At 44.4% G+C, this 21645-nt stretch overlaps 1 protein-coding gene across 1 annotated transcript in view; it reads left to right on the top strand.

Annotated features, from left to right (window-relative positions):
* ABCC12 (ATP binding cassette subfamily C member 12) overlaps nt 1-19056 on the top strand; it is a 76082-nt gene extending 57026 nt beyond the window's left edge. The window contains 9 exon segments of the mRNA XM_078358393.1: nt 9399-9488; nt 13949-14009; nt 14012-14059; nt 14062-14136; nt 14593-14752; nt 15858-15933; nt 16969-17082; nt 18435-18494; nt 18599-19056. Of these exon segments, the coding sequence (XP_078214519.1) occupies nt 9399-9488; nt 13949-14009; nt 14012-14059; nt 14062-14136; nt 14593-14752; nt 15858-15933; nt 16969-17082; nt 18435-18494; nt 18599-18931 (1017 nt within the window). The 3' untranslated portion in view covers nt 18932-19056.
* The last annotated feature ends 2589 nt before the right edge of the window (nt 19057-21645 follow it).

Genomic DNA, 21645 nt, shown 5'->3' with positions numbered 1-21645 from the left:
CCCATCCCACCAGGTCCCTCCCATAGCACATGGGAATTATGGGAGCTACAATTCACAATGAGATTTGGGTGGGGACACAGCCAAGCCGTATCAGAGTTTTTTTTTCCCCTCCTAAATTCTCCTTCCTTCTTTGACTAGCATCTGTTTCTTCCAGAGGCAGGTTTTTTTTTTTTGTTTGTTTGTTTCTCTGATTTTTGCTTTTTCATGCCATTGGTTTTGTTCATCTGTCTCCAGACCCATTTGTATTTAACCCCAGGCAACCGGGTTGGGTTTTCGGTTTCCTCTGCCTTTGTTTCCCCTTGCTAGGTGTCTCCTGATGGGAAATTTTATGACTACAGGTTTAGGTGGGTGGTGGAGCTTTTCCATAGGCTGACTTTGCTTCAGGAAAGCAGCTGGTGAGCTGGCCTTTAGGTACCCAAAGACTTAAAGGAGTTATTATGCCCCATTTATCCCCAGACAGTTAATCAATTTCTTTAGAGAAAATTATGTGTATGTGTGTGTGTCTGTACATTTGTGCTCCCATGCCTAGGGATAAAGGGTCCAACTACCTCTGGTTAGGAGAAAGAAGAGGGGAAGGAGAAATTTATAGCACATTCACTGCTATCTTTTCTCAATCCCCTTGGTGTTAAAGGTCTATCCTTTATGGAAAATTTCTCTGATATCATGTATATGGTATTTTGGGAAGAAGGAGAAACAAAAATGTCTTCTCAGCACTCTCTCTTAAGTGGGGAAAAATAAATTTTCCTTGAGTAACCAGTTTCCTGTATTGAAAGATGTTTTCATTTGTTTTTGCCTAGTAAAATATCAAACAGATGATGTTGAACAGTTTCCCTTAATTGGTCCAAGTAAAACAGCTTTCCCCAACTAAGGTCATGCTTTTGGGCGATATTGCCAGCTTTCCATGAAATTGTTTTCAAACATTCCTGTAAGGTTGTGCACAGCATTCAGATCTATGGAACACTTGTTCTCCAGCTGGCTCTGTGGCTTCATGAGCATTAGCCCCCTTTGGAGGACACAGAATCAAAATGACAGTCTCAGTTCCACTTGAGACTAGAGAAGCCTCCCTAGATGGATGAGAAAGTGACATGAAATCCCACAGAGCAGAAAGCGAATGCAAAGTTACATCATATCATATCATGAAGGAGAATAAGCACTTCCTGGGTCCAGCACTGTGCCACTGTGGGCATTCTAACCCTGGGAGGGCTGCCATGGCCTTGGGAGCTGATACTCTTGCATTTAGCAAAGGATGTATATGCCCTTCTCAAGGGCAGGGTTCATTCATTCATTAGCCAGATATCCACTGAGCACCCACCATGAGCCAGGAACTGTGCTAGTAGCTGGATTCAGTGGTCAACAGTCCGGACAAGTCCTGCCCTCATTCTAATAGGCAGCTGTAATAAATGAGGGACAAGTAAATAGATGAGAAGCTCAAAAGGTGTTTAAGGGTTTCGAAGATGACCAGTGAGGGAACGTGGCTATTGGAAGGGGAAGCAAATATTTCATACAACAGCCAGAAGAGGCCTCTGCTGGGAGGTGGCTTCCAAGCTGAGACCTGAAGGATAAAGAATCGGCTGAGGAAGACTGGAAGAAAGAGGGCCTCAGGGAAGGGCTCAGTGGTAGGCAAGATCCTGGCATGCTTGAAGCTCTGAGAAGCCCACATGGCTTGAACAAGGTGGTATGAGGTGCCAGCAGAGTCGAATACGTATAGCTTTGTAAGACAGGGGCGAGGGTATTGCCTGCATTCCAAGACTGGGTTTCTCAACCCTGACCCTTCGGGCTTTGGGGCTGGATAATCCTTTTGGTGAGGGGTTGTTCTGTGCATGGTAGAATGTTCAGCAGCATCCCTGGCTCCGCCCATGAGACGCTGGTATCACGTTTCTCCTGCCAGGTTGCGACAACCCAAACTGTCTGTAGACACTGCCAAATGTCCTCTGTGGGGTGTAAGCACCCAGCCATTGCTCTAAATAAGTGGGAAACTGCTGAACTGTGTTAGGCAGGGAGGCCTGCTGAGGAACTCTCAGAGGGTCTGCACACACACTGCGTCCATGCCACCCACCTGCTTGCGCCCCCGCCTCTTTGAGGCTAAGTCCACTTGCTTCTGACTTGGAGCATTCTTATCCCGAGTTTGCCTGTGGACTTCTTATCATAAATGCCTCAGCTCACAGCCCCGGCCCTCTTTCACATCATCCTGCTTTCAGTACATTCTTGTCTCTCCTGCAGTGGCCTTGTGCACCATCCCTCCCAGTCCACTATAATGGAAGCTGTGTGAGTGCAGGATTCTTGTCTATAACCTTCAACCCTGGAAACCGGCGCCCTGACCAGTACCTGGCCCATGGCTACTGCTCAGTCAATGAAGTTCCCTAATGAATGAGACAGCCCTGCCTCTAGCCCACTTGCTGGCAGATGCTGTGGCTGTCCCACCCTTCCAGGGCAGACCAGTCCTAGCCCAGGGTAGGCTGGACGTTCCAGGTGTTCTCACACCAGGAGCAGGTGCAGCAATGACTGAGGGAGTTAGTGGTTATGTGCCCTGGCTTCCTTGCCCAGGCTTAGGACCATTCTGAGGTGTGCTCCATCCAGTGTCCCAGAGCTCCCAGGCTGGCGGGACTCGCAGTTGCCTAGGCGGTAATGTCTCTTGAACACACCTGATATGGGATGCCTCTCTTCCCCTGCTCACTCCTCCATCCCCTCCTGGTATGATCTGGGTCCACTGCCTGTGTTCATTTGCAAAGGCTGCTTTGACAAATTACAAGCTTGCAGGCTTCAAATAAGAGAAAGGCATTCTCTCTCTCTCTCTTTTTTTAAATATATATTTTATTGCACTTCAGGTTCTGGGGTACATGTGAAGAACATGCAGGATTGTTGCATTGGTACATACATGGCAACGTGGCTTGCTGCTTCCATCCCCATCACCTACAACTGGCATTTCTCCCCATGTTATCCCTCCCCAACTCCCTACACCCCACTGTCCCTCCCCTAGTACCCCCCAACAGACCCCAGTGTGTGGTGCTCCCCTCCCTGTGTCCATGTGTCCTCATTGTTCACCTGTCTATGAGTGAGAACATGCAGTGTTTGCTTTTCTGTTCTCCTGTCAGTTTGCTGAGAATGATGGTTTCCAGGTTCATCCATGTCCTTACAAAGGACACAAACTCATCGTTTTTTATGGCTACATAGTATTCCATGGTGTATGTGTGCCCCCTTTTCCCTGTCCAGTCTATCATCGGTGGGCATTTAGGTTGGTTCCAGGTTAATGCTATTGTAAACAGTGTTGCAATGAACATAAGTGTGCATGTGTCTTTATAATAGAACCATTTCTAATCCTTTGGATATATACCCAGTAATGGGATTACTGGGTCAAATGGAATTTTTATTTCTAGGTCCTTGAGGAATAACCACACTGTCTTCCACAATGGTTGAACCAATTTACACTCCCACCAACAGTGTAAAAGTGTTCCTATTTCGCCACATCCTCTCCAGCATCTGTTGTCTCCAGATTTTTTAATGATCGCCATTCTAACCAGCATGAGATGGTATCTCAATGTAGTTTTGATTTGCATTTCCCTAATGACCAGTGATGATGATGAGCATTTTTTCATATGTTGTCCTCATAGATGTCTTCTTTTGTAAAGTGTCTCTTCATATCCTTCGCCCATTTTTGAATGGGTTTGTTTTTTCCTTGTAAATCTGTTTTAGTGCTTTGTAGATTCTGGATATTAGCCCTTTGTTAGATGGGTAGATTGCAACATTTTTTTCCCATTCTGTTGTTTGCTTGTTCACTCTAATGATTGTTTCTTTTGCTGTACAGAAGCTCTTGCGTTTAATTAGGTCCCATTTGTCTATTTTGGCTTTTGTTGCCATTGCTTTTGGTGTTTTAGTCATGAAGTCCTTGCCTATGCCTATGTCCTGAATGGTTTTGCCTAGGTTTTATTCTAGGGTTTTTATGGTGTTAGGTCTTATATTTAAGTCTTTAATCTATCTGGAGTTAATTTTAGTGTAAGGTGTCAGAAACTTTAGTGTAAGGTCCAGTTTCTGCTTTCTGCACATGATTAGTCAGTTTTCCCAACACCATTTATTAAACAGGGAATCTTTTCCTGATTGCTTGTTTTTGCGAGGTCTGTCAAAGATCAGATGGTTGTAGATGTGTGATGTTGCCTCCAAGGTCTCTGTTCTGTTCCATTGGTCTATATCTCTGTTTTGGTGCCAGTACCATGCTGTTTTGATTACCGTAGCCTTGTAGTATAGTTTGAATTCCAGTAGTGTGATGCCTCCTGCAGTTCTTTTTGCTTAGAATTGTCTTGGCTATGCAGGCTCTCTTTGTCTTCCATATGAAGTTTGTTTTTGTTTTTGTTTTTTGAGGCAGAGTTTCACTCTTGTTACCCAGGCTGGAGTGCAATGGCGCGATCTCGGCTCACCGCAACCTCCACCTCCTGGCTTCAGGCAATTCTCCTGCCTCAGCCTCCTGAGTAGCTGGGATTACAGGCACGCGCCACTGTGCCCAGCTAATCTTTTGTATTTTTAGTAGAGACGGGGTTTCACCATGTTGACCAGAATGGTCTCAATCCATATGAAGTTTAAGGTGGTTTTTTCCAGTTCTGTGAAGAGGGTCATAGGTAGCTTGATGGGGATAGCAGTGAATCTATAAATTACTTTGGGAAGTATGGCCATTTTCACAAGGCTGATTCTTCCATAAGCATGGAATGTTTTTCCATCTGTTTGTGTCCTCTTTTATTTCCTTGAGCAGTGGTTTGTAGTCCTCCTTGAAGAGGTCCTTTACGTCCTTTGTTAGTTGTATTCCTAGGTATTTTATTCTCTTTGTAGCAATTGTGAATGGCAGTTCCTTCTTCATTTGGCTCTCCTTAAGTCTGTTATTAGTATATAGGAATGCTTGTGATTTCTGCACATTGATTTTGTATCCTGAGACTTTGCTGACATTGCTTATCTGTTTCTGGAGATTTTGGTCTGAGACTATGGGGTCTTCTAAATATACAATCATGTTGTCTGCAAATAGAGACAATTTGACTTCTTCCTTTCCTAATTGAATACCTTTCATTTTTTATTTTTTCTTGCCTGATTGCTCTGACTAGAACTTCCAATACTATATTGAATAGGAGTGGTGAGGGAGGGCATCCTTGTCTAGAGCCAGATTTCAAAGGGAATGCTCCCATTTAGTATGATATTGGCTGTGGGTTTGTCATAAACAGCTTTTATTATTTTGAGATACATTCCATCAATGCCTAGTTTATTGAGAGTTTTTAGCATAAATGGCTGGTTGAATTTTGTCAGAGGCCTTCTCTGCATCTATTGAGATAATCATGTGGTTTTTGTCTTTGGTTCTGTTTATGTGGTGAATTACATTCATAGACTTGTGTATGTTGAACTAGCCTTGCATCCCCGGGATGAAGCCTACTTGATCATGATGGATAAGCTTTTTGATGTGCTGTTGCAATTGGTATGCCAGGATTTTATTGAAGATTTTTGCATCTATATTCATCATGAATATTGGCCTGAAGTTTTCTTTTCTTGTTGAGAATCTTCCGGGTTTTGGTATAAGGATGATGTTGGTCTCATAAAATGATCTGGACAGTATTCCCTCTTTTTGGATTGTTTAGAATAGTTTCAGAAGGAATGGTACCAGCTCCTCTTTGTATGTTGTAGAATTCAGCTGTGAACCCTTCTGGACCTGGGCTTTTTTTGTGTGGTAGACTTTTAATTGCTGGCTCAACTTCAGCCCTTGTTATTGGTCTATTCAGGGTTTCGACTTCTTCCTGGTTTAGGCTTGGGAGGATGCAAGTGTCCAGGAATTTATCTATTTTTTCCAGGTTTACTAGTTTATGTGCATAGAGTTGTTTGTAGTAATCTCTGATGGTAGTTTGTGTTTCTGTGGAATCTTTGGTGATATCCCCTTTATTGTTTTTTATTGCATCGATTTGATTCTTCTCTCTTTTCTTTTTTTTTTAAATCTGGCTAGGGGTCTATTTTGTTGATCTTTTCAAAAAAACAGCTCCTGGATTTATTAGTTTTTTGAAGGGTTCTTTGTGTCTCTATCTCCTTCAGTTCTGCTCTGATCTTAGTTATTTCTTGTCTTCTGCTAGCTTTTGAGTTTTTTTGATCTTGCTCTTCTAGCTCTTTCAATTTTGATGTTAGGGTGTCAATTTTAGATCTTTCCTTCTTCTCATGTGGGCATTTATTACTATAAATTTCCTTCTAGACACTGCTTTAAATGTGTCCCAGAGATCCTGTACGTTGTATCTTCTTTCTCATTGGTTTCAAAGAACATCTTTATCTCTGTGTTCATTTCATCATTTATCCAGTCAACACTCTAGAGCCAGCTGTTCAGTTTTCATGAAGTTGTGCAGTTCTGAGTTAGTTTCTTAATCCTGAGTTCTAATTTGATTGCACGGTGGTCTGAGAGACTGTTTGTTATGATTTCTGTTCTTTTGCATTTGCTGAGGAGTGATTTACTTCCAATTATGTGGTCAATTTTAGAGTAGGTGTGATGTGGTGCTGAGAAGAATGTATATTCTGTGTATTTGTGGTGGAGAGTTCTGTAAATGTCCATTAGGTTTGCTTGGTCCAGAGATGAGTTCAAGTCCTGGATATCCCTGTTAATTTTCTGTCTTGTTGATCTGTCTAATATTGATTGTGGAATGTTAAAGTCTCCCACTATTATTGTGTGGGAGCCTAAGTCTCTTTGTAAGTCATTAAGAGCTTGCTTTATGTATCTGGGTGCTCCTGTATTGGGTGTGTATATAGGATTGTTAGATCTTCTTGTTGCATTGATCCCTTTACCATTATGTAATGCCCTTCTTTGTCCCTTTTGATCTTTGTTGGTTTAAAGTCTATTTTATCAGAGACTAGGATTGCAACTCCTGCTTTTATTTTTGCTGCTCTCCATTTGCTTGGTAAATCTTCCTCCATCCTTTTATTTTGAGCCTTTGTATGTCCTTGCATGTGAGATGGTTTCCTGGATATGGCATACTGATGGGTTTTGACTTTTTATCCAATTTGCCAGTCTGTGTCTTTTGATTGGGGCATGTAGCCCATTTACATTTAAGGTTAATATTTTTGTGTGTGAATTTGACCCTGCCATTTTGATGCTAGCTGATTGTTTTGCCCATTAGTTGATGCAGTTTCTTCATTGTGTCAATGCTTTTTACCATTTGGTACATTTCGGGAGTGGCTGGTATTGGTTGTTCCTTTCTATGTTTAGTGCTTCTTTCAGGACTCTTTTAAGGCAGGCCTGATGGTGATGAAGTCTCTGAGCAATCGCTTGTTCATAAAGGATTTTATTTCTCCTTTGTTTATGAAGCTTAGTTTGGCTGGATATGAAATTCTAGGTTGAAAGCTCTTTTCTCTAAGGATGTTAAATATTGGCCCCCCCACTCTCTTCTGGCTTGTAGGGTTTCTGCTGAGAGATCTGCTGTGAGTCTGATGGGCTTCCCTTTGTGGGTAACCCGACCTTTCTCTCTGGCTTCCCTTAGCATTTTCTCCTTCATTTCAACCCTGGTGAATCTGATGACTATGTGCCTTGGGGTTGCTCTTCTTGAGTAATATCTTTGTGGTGTTCTCTGTATTTCCTGGACTTGAATATTGGCCTGCCTTGCTAGATTGGGGAAGTTCTCCTGGATAATATCCTGATGAGTGTTTTCCAACTTGGATTCATTCTCTCTATCACATTCAGGTACACCTATCAAATGTAGATTAAGTCTTTTCACATAATTCCACATTTCTTGGAGGCTTTGTTCATTTCTTTTTACTCTTTTTTCTCTAATCTTGCCTTCTCATTTTATTTCATTGAGTTGATCTTCGATCTCTGATATCCTTTCTTCTGCTTGGTCAGTTTGGCTATTGAAACTTGTATGTGCTTCATGAAGTTCTCATGTTGTGTTTTTCAGCTCTATCAAGTCATCTCTATTCTTCTCTAAGCTGCTTATTCTCATTAGCATTTCGTCAAACCTTTTTCCAGTGTTCTTAGTTTCTTTGCATTGGGTTAGAACATGTTCTTTTAGCTCAGAGAAGCTTGTTATTATCCACTTTCTGAAGCCAGTTTCTGTCAATTCATCAGACTCATTCTCCATCCAGCCTAGTTATCTTGCTGATGAGGAGTTGTGATCCCTTGGGGTAGGAAAGGCATTCTGGTTTTTGATGTTTTCTTCCTTTTTGTGCTGGTTTCTTCCCACCTTTGTAGGTATATCTACCTGTGGTCTTTGTAGTTGGCGACTTTTGGATGGGGTCTCTGAGTGGACGTCCTTTTGGTTGATGATGAAGTTATTTCTTTCTGTTTTTTAGTTTTCCTTCTAACAAGCCCCATTTCTGTAGGACTGCTGGAGGTCCACTCCAAACCCTGCTTGCCTGGGGATCACCGGCAGTGGCCTCTGTGGTCTTGCTGGAAACTGCACTCCAGAGCTGTTCCTATTCAGCCATCTTGGATCATCTCTCAAGGAAGGTATTCTTTCACTCTTCTGGGGTTGGACACCTGGACTCAATGTGTTGGCAGGGCCAGCTTCTCCCCAGAGGCTCTCAGGAGAATCTGTTTCTTCTCTCTCCCAGCTTCTGTCACTGCTGGCCATCCCTGGCATCTCTTATCTGTGGCTGCAGCACTCCAGTCTCCACCTCTGCCTTCATGCACCCTTATCCTCTGTGTCTTCTCCTTTGTCTCTTATAAGGACACTTATCACTGGACTTAGGACCCACCCAGATGATCCAGAATGATCTCAATATCCTTATTAACATCTGCAAACATCCTCTTTCCAAATGAGAGAGCATTAGCAGCTTCCAAGGATTTGCATATGGACACATCTTTTAGGGATGGGGGACACCATTCAACCTGCCCTAATATACTCCTTGCAGTCAAATCTCAGGGTTGGCTTCTGGGAGATCCAAACCTAAGGTGGGTGACCTTAGCAAGCCTTGGTCTGAGCCTTGACTTTCTCATTACTATAGCAAGAAGACAAGCTTGATGGTCTCTTATGGTGATGTGGTTTTCAACGGCTTTTTGAGCAAGGGGCCGGGGGAGTGCTGCTCTGAGATGCAAGATCCTGCCAGGTGGCAGTGAGGGACCAATACCAAGCAGCTCTGCAGCTTCCAGGGAGAATTCCCACCACTCAAAGAGGTGTGTGATCAAGTGATTCTGTGGGGAGATGATTTTCACCATCTGGAGTGTCAGGGAAAAATGTAATTACCATTTGTTTCTAAATACAAAGGGAGTGTCTAAAGGCAAAACACCCCAACAGGAATAGCTCTACTTCTGGATGCTTGGCTAGGAAGGCAGGCCTCCTGTATGTACCCGTCCTGTGTGAGGCAGGGGAGGGGTCATTCACCATGGCTGCCTCCTGAATGGGGAGCAGCGGAACCTGAAGGAGGAAGGAGCTCTAACTGCAGTGCTCACTCCTTCTCAACAGCTGAATGGACTGCTCCAAGTGTGCGTGCAAATAGGAACACAGACCCTAGACAAATTCACCTCTGTGGAGCTGATCAGGGAATACATTTCGGTAAGAAATTAATGCATCACAGAGAAGGGACAAGTTAATTTTGGCAGGACTTGGGAAAATATTGGATCTTTTTAGATGTGAAAGGGGTCTTAAAAAAAAAAAAATCGGGACAGGCATGGTGGATCGTGCCTGTAATCCCAGCACTTTGGGAGGCTGGTGCAGGCAGATCACCTGAAGTCAAGAGTTTGAGAACAGCCTGGCCAATATGGTGAAACCCTGTCTCTACTAAAAATACAAAAATTAGCCAGGCATGGTGGCAAACTCTGGTAATCCCAGCTATTCTGCAGGCTGAGGCAGGAGAATCAGTGGAACCCTGATGGAGGTTGCAGTGAGCCAAGATGGCACCACTGCACTCCAGCCTGGACAACAAGAGTAAAACTCCATCTCAAAAAACAAAAACAAAACCCAAAAGCAGATGAGTCATCCCCCTTCTTAAAACCTCTATTTATATTACATTCTAAAGTCCTTCATGTTGAATGTGAGGTTCTTTTTAACAAGATTTTCTTCAGGGCTGTTTTGATACACAGAAACATACAACTCAGTGGTTTACTTTGGTTTCTTTTTCTTTTTTTTTTTTTTAATGCCAAATTGCAGGGTCTTTATTGCCGGCGACCAGGGAGGACTCACGTCTCTCCAACCCATGGCCCCGAAAGGAGGGTGACAAGACCTTTTTATGCCCATAAACCACCTCTGGGGTGAGGGTGTGGGGCAGGGGTGGGGGTGAAGGGGTTCAGACATTCTGAGGGCCAGGGGATTCCGTAAATCACCTCCCAGGCAGAGAAGAGGGTGTGGGTCTCCAGACATTCTGAGGGCTAGGGGACTTGTCACTTCGATCGTTACCTAAGTGGTTTACAGAAGTCAAGATAAGCGTTAGTGTACACATTGTCTGGGCAGTGGTGGAATCCACAGATCTTAGTTACTTATTACAAGTCACAGGGGCCAGGATGGAATTAGCCTGGGCTGCTTATTCTGGTCATTACCGGTAAGCAAAGGCCAGCAATTCTGGCAGTTACTGATAAGAAAAGGTAAGCAGCTTTACATAGTGGGCATTTTGCAGAGCAAGCTAGCAGTTTTATTTACAGAAGCCAAGGCCAGCAATTACTGTGAGGAGAATGGGGCAGCTGTTACAACTTATTTCTGAAAAATAGCTTTGTCTTGTATAAACTGGCGTTGTTCAAGCTCTAACTCTAGGCCTGCTATAGAACATTCCCCCCTGTTCTTTCAACATGTATTAAATCTTTAATTGCTTTCCTCTTCTTGGCACAGGGGCCCATAGTTGATCTCGGAACCATTAACTTCACTGAATCTATTCTTTCTCGGATAAATTTGAGGAGCATATTTAAAAGGCATGATCTAAATATTAGCCCTAGGACCATTAGGACCAAGGGTCCTGCTAATCAAGTGAGTAGGGATGTTAGCCAGGGGGACCAAGAGAACAGTTTTTGGTACCAATTTCCTGAGGCCTCTCTGAGGTGTTTTTTTGTTTGTTTGTTTTTAAGTTCAGTCTAACCACGCAAGGCTGTCTCTAATGAGCCTGGAATTGTTTGTGTAGAAGCAACATTGTTGGCTGAGTGGGACCACAGCCCTCCTTCCTTTAAGAACAACAGGTCTAATCCTCTCCTATTTTGTATACACTAGATGGTAAAGATGTTTCCCTTGTCCCACCCACTCATATATACTCGGAGACCCCAGGTTCGCCCTGTTGCACATCTCCTATCTGGATACAGGACTGTTATTTTGAGTGGGTTACAAGAACCAGTGTAGCATGGGTTTGGGGGAGAGTCTCAGGTGAAAGAAATGAAAGAGTCCCTGTTTGCAGTATATACTGTTTTAGTGGAGATAGCCTCACAGCCCCACTGGAGGCAGAAGAACTCCTCTAAGTTTCCACAATTTCATTTCCTTTGTGGGGTAGACCCTGGGCATAGATATAGCCCCATAGTCTGAAGCTGTTTTTCGGCCTCTACGTTCCCACACCGCATCTCCTTTGCTTTCACTGCATTTCCCTGCCCCCATCTTCTTGTCTTCATTTGTCCTATAGTATTTACATCTAGGCTCTCGCTTAAGAGAGTGTAGAGGTCTAGGGAGAAGGTTATGAGATCTCTGGGAATGTACTCTAGCTCTAGGGTTAAGTTGACAAGGATGGATCCCTTTCCAGTTACAGAACTAATGTATTCCCCAGTGGAGTCCTCTGTAAGGACCCACCGGTAGTAGGTGGGCGTCAAGGGGGGCCCCCTTCAAGGGGCTACCACAGGAATCAGGGGGACAAGGATGATAACCACGAAGAGTGCGAGAGTCTTAGCTTTTGGGGGTCTGTTGAAGACGCAGCCACCTTCCATTGCGCATTCGGTGGGGGCAGTCTTGACATGTGAGTGGTGAATCCAGGCAGTCAGTCCGTTCACCTTGATTGCAGTGGGGGTGACAAGGATTACGGTGTAGGGTCCTTTCCAGCGAGGAGTTAGGCCAGAGGCGGTGAATCTCTTTACCAGGACCTTGTCCCCTGGCTGGAAGGGGTGTACCAGCTGGTCAGTGAGGTCCACTGGAGTGGGTTGAGTTCCCCTGATAAGTGGGTGCACCTGGGACTGAACAGACTGGAGTGACTGTAAGGACTCGGAGGCTTTTTAGGACCCTCTACTTTGGTTTCTAAAAATCAATATTTGGCCAGATGCAGTGGCTCACACCTATAATCTCAACAGTTTTGGAGACCAAGGTGGGAGGATTGCTTGAAGCCAGGAGTTTGAGACCAGCCTGTGCAGTATAGCGAGACCCTGTCTCTACAAAAAAAAAAAAAAGAAGTTAAAATTTTCCATGTGTGGTGGCGTGCACCTATAGTCCTAGCTACTCAGGAGGCTAAGGAGGGAGGGAGGATCACTTGAGCCCAGGAGTTGGAGGCTGCAGTAAGCTATGATGATGCCATTTGCTCCAGCTTGTGCAACAGACCTAGATCCTGACTCTAAATGCTTTTTATGTTAAAAATCATTATTTGATTAAAGTCATAAGTTGAAAAAACAGAAGCCCAGTCTAATTCTTCTTTAAAAGCTTTGATATCCAACCTTCAAGTCTTGCCATTCTTTGAAAGTCTAGCCAGTTCTAGCAGTGACATTTAGGTGCCTTTGAAGAGTGTTTTGCTCCATTTACAAACTTATTTAAACACTTTAAAACATTTTAAACTGCATTTTAAAATTTAATACATTCGATTTCTTTTTTAAGTACCTCAATGATCTGATTTAACAACAAACCTTCCTGAATTTGTATGAATCTAATAAATTAAACATATAAATATAGTAAGCTTTAAGTTCCCATGACAGTACCAATGCGATAAACATAAACCTTTAACTTAAAATAATGTTTAAATCAATTATTCAATTATACACTTTAAATTAGAATCACAACCCCAAATTCTATTAATATTGAGAATACTTGAAATACCAAGCCTGCAGATTTCTTAAACGAAAAATATTACTGTTACAGTTTCATTTTTCTTAAATATTTTTATTCTTATTTCTAAAACTTCTAGGGGTTCAAAATACTCAGTTCTTAACAATGCAATTATTTTCTCAGTTAAACGAGGTTACTTCTTGAGTAGAGATTCAGGCTGGTGAGCCACCCTGATGGGGCACACGGGATCCCTATTTCCAGCTGTTTACATGGACGTAAGAGGAGAGGCTGGTCTTATAATGAAGCCAAGCTGTGCTACTCCTTAATTAGACCTGTCATTTCTTGGACTTTTACGAGACAAATATTTTTTCATGTATCTCTAAAGACCTCTGAACTTAACATCTTGCATTCTTACCACCTTTCTACTTCTAGCACGCTGATGATTCTGGCAGATCTTGAAATTATATCTGGTTGAGTTCTGCAAATCTCAAGGCTCTGTCTGGCCTTGTCATATAGCTTCAAAGCTACACTTCTGACATTTTCCTAGGCCCATAGGCCCAGTATGAGCTCTCCCTTCTGTATTCCTCTAAGTCATCCATCCCTCCATTCGCTAACCTCTAGCCACATGACTTTTCTTTCCATTCCTCAAATGACACAAGCTCATTCTGGCCCCAGGGCCTTTGCACTACCTGTACCCCCAACCTGGAGGGCTCTGGACTTCATCCTCTCGTAGGTGGCATCCTCCCAGGATCCAGTGTCCTCCAGTCCTCAGGTCCAATGTCACATGGGTCCCTTCTTCAAACATCGAGTACTTTTACTCTACTTTTACCCCTTGCCCAGCACATAAATGACATTCTGTATCCTACTGCAATACTCTGTTTTATTGTCTTTATTTTTAATTTTTTTACTTGTTTATTATCTGACATCCCCAGTGGAATGTGAGTTCCTTTATTAAGGACCATTATTGGTCTATTTCATCACCACAAATAATAGTACCTGAAATCTTGTGAATCAACAAATGAATTAGTTAAATAAATGAATTTTTAAAAGGCTCTTCACTGGCCACTGGTTATTCTCCTTTTCAGACCTGTGTTCCTGAATGCACTTATCCCCTCAAAGTGGAGACCTGTTCCAAGGACTGGCCCATGGAGGGGAGATTATATATAAAGACTATCAGATGAGATGCAGAGACAGCACCTGCTTGTTCTTGACAGCCTGAACTTGAACATACAAAGTGGGCAGACAGTCGGGATTGTTGGAAGAACAGGTTCCAGTGAGGACAAGCTCTGCTTTTATTTCTTTCAGGTTGTTTTCTTTGGATTTCCAGTGGATGTCCTAGTTAAGCCACACCAGAGAGTGATGTGTATGTGTATCAGATTGGCTGTTATTTCCCTGAAATCTCTTTACTGTAAATTAGAATTTCAGGTTGAACGGGTGTGTAGAGATGGAAGCAAACACATCAGTTTTTGAATTAATTAAATGACAATCATTCTAGTACAACAGGGCCCTAGAGATGAGTTGTGTGCTAAGGGCCCCTGCAAGGATGGGCAGGTTAACTGTCGGGGCAGCCCATCCCTCCATCCCCACCCTGGTGAGGACACTTTCTGTCTACACCATCATCCTTATGGAGCCATTTGCATCGCATTAAAAATCCCACTAATTAATGCTTGGATATGATGGAAGCACAAACTAATGTTTGATTTGTTGTTCTTGCTTTTATGGTTCCCAGGGAAGTCATCGTTAGGAATGGCCTTATTTCATCTGGTGGAGCCAGCCAGTGGCACAATCTTCATTGATGTGGTGGATATCTGTACTGTCAGCGTGGAGGACCTCAGAACCAAGCTGACTGTGATCCCACAGGATTCTGTCGTGTTTTTAGGCACTGCAAGGTAGCTGTTTTTGATCATTGTGCATTCCTATATTTGGAGAGTGAAATCAGACTAAGAACTTTGCAATGTCCCCAGGGCATGCCTGACCTGGAGCTGTTCTATCTGAGGGAAGCAGCATCCCAGAGGGCTCACAAGCACTGCTGGTTCCTGTTTCTGCATCCACCCTTGGGAGGAGTCAGGGCCAGGGCTCTGAGCATTGCTTGTGTTTTATAAACACATTATTAATGAACAAGATGCTTCTATACTCATTCATACACTGGGCAGATGTCCCGGTGGCTCTGGACAGACCGAGTTTATGCCTGTGTCCCAGCATCCCATCAGGTTTAGCAATGGGCACTCTGAAAAGTGTCCCAGTTTGCACAATAAAATAAATAGTTACCCCATGTATATGACTATCCATTGTGAAGTGCATTCATTTATTTCCACAACTAAGTGAACAGAAGCTATTTCAAGCACAAGAACAGTAGGGCTGCAACTTCTGTGGGGCTCCAGATCTGATATCAAGGTACAAGGGGAAAGCCAGTTTTTCTGTTAGCCAGTGCAGTGGGGGGTAATGAGAGGAACGTTTCTCCCATAGAGCATCAGATGAAGTAGGAGAACTGTATTTACTGTATTTAGAGCTCATTGTTTGAAAAATGCATTCTGCCTCTTGAAACAGTAGATTTACATTCTACATTTGAGCTGCTCAGCACCCGGTGAGGCCCTGGGAGTTGCCGATGCATGGAGTGGCAGATTTGGGTTGCTAACTCTCCCTCTCTCTCTGCCAAGAATTGATATCAGTTCAAACCCACTCTGCTACTCAGGGCTGCTGAGAGGCCCAGGTTTGTCTTTCTGAGCACATTGCTCAGTGCTGCCTTTCAGCAGGGTTCCACCTGTCGTTGCCTGCCTTCGTGGTCCCTGCTCTATTGCAGAGTTGTGGGCCCCTGGTCTTGTGGCCTGAGGTCCGTATTTTATGGACTATTGTGCTGGACTGAGCACTATTCTTAGAGCACCAGTTATCACATGCCACCTCCTACCCTCCTCCACGTGCTGCAGAAAACCTGCTCCCCACCCATCCTCTCGTCCTTGGAAATCTGGCTCCCTCTCCTCCTCTCCTTCATTGCAGGTCCAACTTGGATCCCTTTGAGATTCACACCGAGATGCTCTGGCAGGTTCTGGAGAGATTGTTCATGAGAGACACAGCAGGTCTCTGGGCTGTTGAGGAGGAGTTTGTCTCCCAGCACCACTGCCCTAGATTCCTGGCCTAGGTTTAAATTTGATAAGCACCGAGGCCAGCACTTGGCTGGGTTTATGTGTGAATACCATAGAAGTCAGCAGAACATAATCCTTAGTTACTCTTTCCTATTAAAAGCAACAATAGGGCTCTACAATGATACAGTCAAGAGGGCTACACGTATTATCTCACTTAATCCTTCTACAGTGCTCTGAGGTTGGTACTCACTCTCACCCCTAATTTTAGAGATGAAGAAATTAAAGCTCAGAGAAGTAACATGCCCAGGCTACTGAGCAGCAGGATGGAGACTTGAACTCAAGCCTGTCTGATTCTAGAGCAGATGGAAGGCCCTGCTCTTTTGCCATGGCCTCCTTTGCTTATCAGAGCAGACAAGCCACAGAAAACAGGAGGGTGTGAAGTATTCTGGGAATGGCAAGTATGGCTGGTTGGAGAGGACTGAACCACCTGTGAGAAGGGACCCTGTCCTAGGAAAGGCGTAGCCCCAGCTGGGGTCAGCAGGTGAACATGGCCACCTCTGCAGCCCAAAGGGATATTTTTCCAGGACTTGGTACCAATGTGGGTATCTTCCAAGGCCACTTTGGCTTGTCGCTCTGGATAAGTCAGACCCCATCTTACCCTTCCTTAATGTCCAGAAAACTTTCCATCCCATCTCTATTTTATCCATGGAAACAGCAATCCCGGAAGTCATTTCCACTTGTTTTTGTGCTCCCTGGAACTGCATGTGCATCATTTGTTCTTCTGGTGAATTGTCTACGGGGTTCTATGAGTCATACTGTGATTCTAAATCATTAATGTCTGCCTACTCCCTGGTCTTTCCCCGGTGCCTGTTTGCAATATTGAAATGATTGTTGTTTCGCACTTTCTTTGCCACAGTAAAATAAAGCAAGCAGATGAATGCAAGAGAAGGGGGCAATCAATACAGGTAGCGCAGGACAATTTTATAGATCATCAGTACAAATGTGGCATTTTCTGTGTTTTGTAGATAATGAAACTCCCAGAAAAATGATAGGCAGAAGTCGCAGAAAATGGAGAAAACTTCTCAGTAGGGGAATGTTGGCTGCTTTGCGTGGCCTGAGCTCTTCTTCATAATTCCAAGGTGAGAAAACACGGGAAATGGATTGGTCAAATTTTGGGTATTTCCTGCAGCGCCACTCAATCCAGGAAGTAGTGCCATGTGTTTGCCTTTCAGCAAAGGGAGAGCAATTGAGCCATTTAAAAACCGATCACTTTTTCTTAAGACAAGTTGTGAGAGGTAAAAATTGAAAAGTAACAACCATTTACAGCAAGAGCGCCTTCCTCTCCCAGGCTTCCCCTGGGGAGGTCTCGCTTAGGTTTTCACTCTGCTTGCCTAAGTGGTTTGAGTTTGAAAAATCTGTCTCTTAACTTTCTCTCATTGTCTCTGAACAATACTGAATGTGGATACACTGTCCACAGGATGCTCAAGAGGCCATCAGAATGCTAGGATACGGGAGCTGTAGAATTTACACGTATTTTTCTTTGTGACTTAGCCACTTCACTTACTGATTTCAGGGAAGGGATTGCTGTTGCTCTAGTAATTCAATTCTCTGAAGCCTCATCAAAGGTGTGACTCATTGTGTGTATTCTCTAGATGTGCTAATGTCAGGGGAGAGTGACTGGCATGGATCCAGTGCCTGCTATGGCACTGCACACTGCTAAGTGGTTAAAGTGTTGTCTCCATTTCCAGCTAATTAATAAGGCATAGCCCCCTTTCGCCTCCGAGGGAGCAGAGCCTTGGGGAAGTTAAGTAACTTAGCTGGTCAAGCAGAGGCAGGGTTAAGTTCAAATGCTCTGATTTGCTAAATCAAATCTGCCCCAAAGATGTTAATGTCCTGATTTTTGGAACCTGTGAATATGTTCCTCCGAGCCTTTTAATATATTAACTTACTATCACGAGACAGGATCATGAGATCGGGAGATGATTCTAGATCTGCGTGGACCTAGCATATTCCCATGGGTCTTTCCCAGGAGGAAGCAGAAGAGTCAAAGATGGAGAAGGAGCTGTGATCCCAGGAGGGGCTATGGGCCAAGGAATGCAAGTGGCCCAGAATTTGGAGAGGGCAAGGAAATAGAAAGAATGCAGCCCTGACAATACCTTGATATGAGGATTTCTGACTTCTGGAACTAGAAGATAAATTTAGGTTGCGTCTCTAAGTTTGTGATCATTTGGTATGGCAGGGAATGAATGTAAGTGCTGATGTACTTCAAGCCAACTCAGGTTAGCACAGTTGATAAAGCCCATGCAGTGTCTCCCTACAGTTTGCAGGGTTAGAATAAACTACTTAAAAAGAGGAGTAGAGGATATACATTTTCCCTCTAGCAAGTTCCTCTGGGAAGATGGAAGTGATGTGATGTGACTTTTATTTCACTCTTCATTTTCTCATTTTTTTGAGATGGATGTTTAGCTAATTACTTTTTTTTTTGGTTTAGCTAATTACCCACTGCCTCAACTCGGTTCTCAACTGCGATCACATCCTGGAAAATGGGAAGGTACAGGAAGCCCTTTTGGCTTCGCCTCCCCAGAAAGTTCAGTGGTTTGAGCTTTACAGTGGGCAGATATTTTCTGACGATTTCAGTTCTTCTCTTACTATTAGGTGATTGAGTTTGACAAGCCTAAAATCCTTACAGAGAAGCCAGATTCTGCATTTGCGATGTTACTAGCAGCAGAAGATATTGCAGGGGTCCTGGAGGCAGATTCTAGAGGAGGAAGAGGCTGTGAGATGAGTAGGAGGGGTCTTCAGGAGGAGCAGCTGTTCCCTCTGCAGCCCTTGTCTCCAGCCCCTCCCACCCACAGAGTGAGCTGGAGCCAAAGTTGTCCCCACTGCCCTACTCGGTCCGTGCCGCCTCACCCAACTTGGTGGGCTTGGGGTTGGTTTTGGGTGGTGAACCGAGGCAGACAAACTAATGAATTAACAAACTACCCTTAACCTCCCTAAGCCCCAAGGGTCCCTCATGTGTTTTCACCAAAACCACCCCAGTGCCTGAGAATGAACATATTGTAACTTGCAATTAGAAGCCAGTCACAATAAACAGAATGGGAAAATGACTTAAGATGGAGTTTGTAAGTTTTTTTTTGGCTATTATCAGAAGGAAAAAGAGCAGAATTTTCTTCCTGTTTAACCCCACTCGCTTCCATCTTGACTGGGTGACAAGCAGCTGACTACACAGATCTGTGGTGTGAAAGACTGATTACAATGTTTGGCCAAAAAAAAAAAAATTGTTAATCATATTATATGTTTCAATTGATCTATTAGAATAACCAGGAAAACAAAATGCTGGAGTTTCTCTATAAATGACATTTTTATATCTTCTTTATTGGTCATTGAAACGCAGTAGGAAATTACCCTGAAGTGTTGCCTTGCAATGATTTCACTGAAGATATTCTGATTTCGGTACTATTTCCTCTCCTAGGCCCTCGTTGCCTTCTCCCTTAACTCAGTAATGAATCCTCACAGTTGCTTACCAAATAAAAGGCTTTTTCTCTAACCTCAAGGCTGGTTCTGATGGAAGCAGTAAAGATGTATTCCTAGCAGCCCCAGGAGTGAGCGCTGCTAATTCATGATGACATTTGAGAAAAAAGTATAGACTATCTGGCAAGCTCTTGTGCAGCAGTCACCAAGGGGCATGCCGGCAGTTCTGGCTGTTTCTCATTCATCAGGAATGAAGGCCCCATGCAGTTCCCTGGGCCTGCTTTTGAGGCCCCAGGCTAAGCTCTAAATACAGCTCAGGGCAGTGTGGTCAGCAGAGCTTCCAGATGACGCTGTCCACCCCACTCCCTTTCTGAGTGTTGTTCACGTACTTGCTCCCCCAGATGTGGAGGAAGCAGTGCCTGGCACCTGGGAGCACTCAGGAAACACTTGTGGCAGCTGTGAATGACAGCCTCTAATGAACTCCCTCAAACACAGCCGTGGACCCTGGCAGACAGCCCCCCCCCCTCCACCGCCAGGTGTGCGTGCTGGTTAAGAGCTTAATCTGGACTTCTGGCCAACAAGCCCACAGCCAGCAATTCAAGGTGAACATGTGAGGTTCATCTCCAGCTGATTCTTCTCCAGTCCTCCTCTAGCCAGGCCTGGGTAGGGGCCTACCCAACCAGTGGGGAAGCGAGCACACCTGACCTCAGGTAGAGCTTACAGGCTGCCAAGTGTGTGAAAGCCCTGGCCCAGAGGGTGAACTAAGACACATGGCTGAGAACGATGTGAGCCTGGGGACTCCTTCTGTGGGCAGCCCCAGGCCAAGTGTGGATCTCTCTGTGAAGGGACACAGTGTATCTTTGCTTGATCTCAGCTTTCCCCCATGGTATGTGACTCTGATCTAAGATCATTTAAACCCACATCCACAGGGTCCTGAGCAGCTGCTCCCAGCTGGGTGTAGGCATGACCTTTATGGACATCCAATAACTTCCCTAATGTGGCAAGCAGACTTGACAGTCTGTGCTGGCTGTGGGAATCCATACCAGTTGTGCAATCCATACCAGTTGTCAGGGAGAGATGCTTTATTTTCTACCAACTCGACACCAGCCCCAGACAATCAGTCTGTGATTTCAAGAGGTGATGTTTCCATGAGGACAGGGGATAGGCTACAGTGATCCCTGCTGCTCCCTCGGATGCCTTGAGAGACAAATCACCTCCCATGACTCCTGTTCTGCCCACACCTGCTTTGGTTTACTCTGGCATCATTGATCCTGATGACTACTGAGAACTTGCAGTGTGCCAGGCCCTGTGACAAGCATTTTTTTTCCATGAATTATTTCACCGAATCCTCACCTCACCCTGTAAGACGGGAATGGAGGCTCACTGAGGTTTGTGACTTATCTACAGATGCCCAGGAAAGAGTAGACAGAGATAGGGCTTGAACCCTAACCAATCTGACTCCATGGGCCCTGCTCCCAACCCCTTCACAACAGAGCCCCTCATGTCCTTTCCCCTTGGCCTGTTGTAGGGACAGTGATGGTCATCAGCATCACCCATGGGGGAGAGTAACTTCTGAGGGTTTGGCTGTTTGCATGTACAAGACATGACACCATCTCAGCAAACCCCTCTCCCACCCCAACCCCTTGCTGTCACTGGCATGTCACCTAAGGGAAGACTATGTGGAATAACAGTAGCCCTTTAGCCAAATTCCTTGAAGCAAAGACTTAGGTCATTAAATCCTCACCATGTCCCTGTGGGGTAGGTACCTGCTATGATCTGAACATTTGTGTCCCCCTGAAATCCACATGTGGAAACATAATCCTCAATGTGATAATATTGTGGTAGGGCCTTTAGGAGGTGATTAATTAAGTGATGAGGGTGGAGTCCTCATGAATAGGATTGCTGTCATAAAAGAGATCTGGGAAGCTCACCCCTTCCTCCATGTGAGGAGACATAGGAGGCATCATCTACGGGGATTGGGCTCTCACCCAACAAACACCAAATCGTTGGCACCTTTGAGGGAATGTGTTCTCTTTCCAGGTCCACAAAGGGGCATAGTTTTAAGTGCAAGAACTTCCTAGCGCCATGACCCCTCCCATCTCTCTCCATCTGGGAGATTTAACGGTTTATGTTTGAATTTCGTGGGAGCAGGAAGAAACTAAGAGTCAAATCACTCCAGCGGAAGTTCTAAGGAGCTCCTTTCATTGGCCTGGGGTCTTAGAGAAAGTGGG

Source organism: Callithrix jacchus, chromosome 20, assembly GCF_049354715.1.
Source record: "Callithrix jacchus isolate 240 chromosome 20, calJac240_pri, whole genome shotgun sequence".
Classification (NCBI taxonomy): Eukaryota; Metazoa; Chordata; class Mammalia; order Primates; family Cebidae; genus Callithrix; species Callithrix jacchus.
This window is presented reverse-complemented; position numbering and strand designations above follow the sequence as displayed.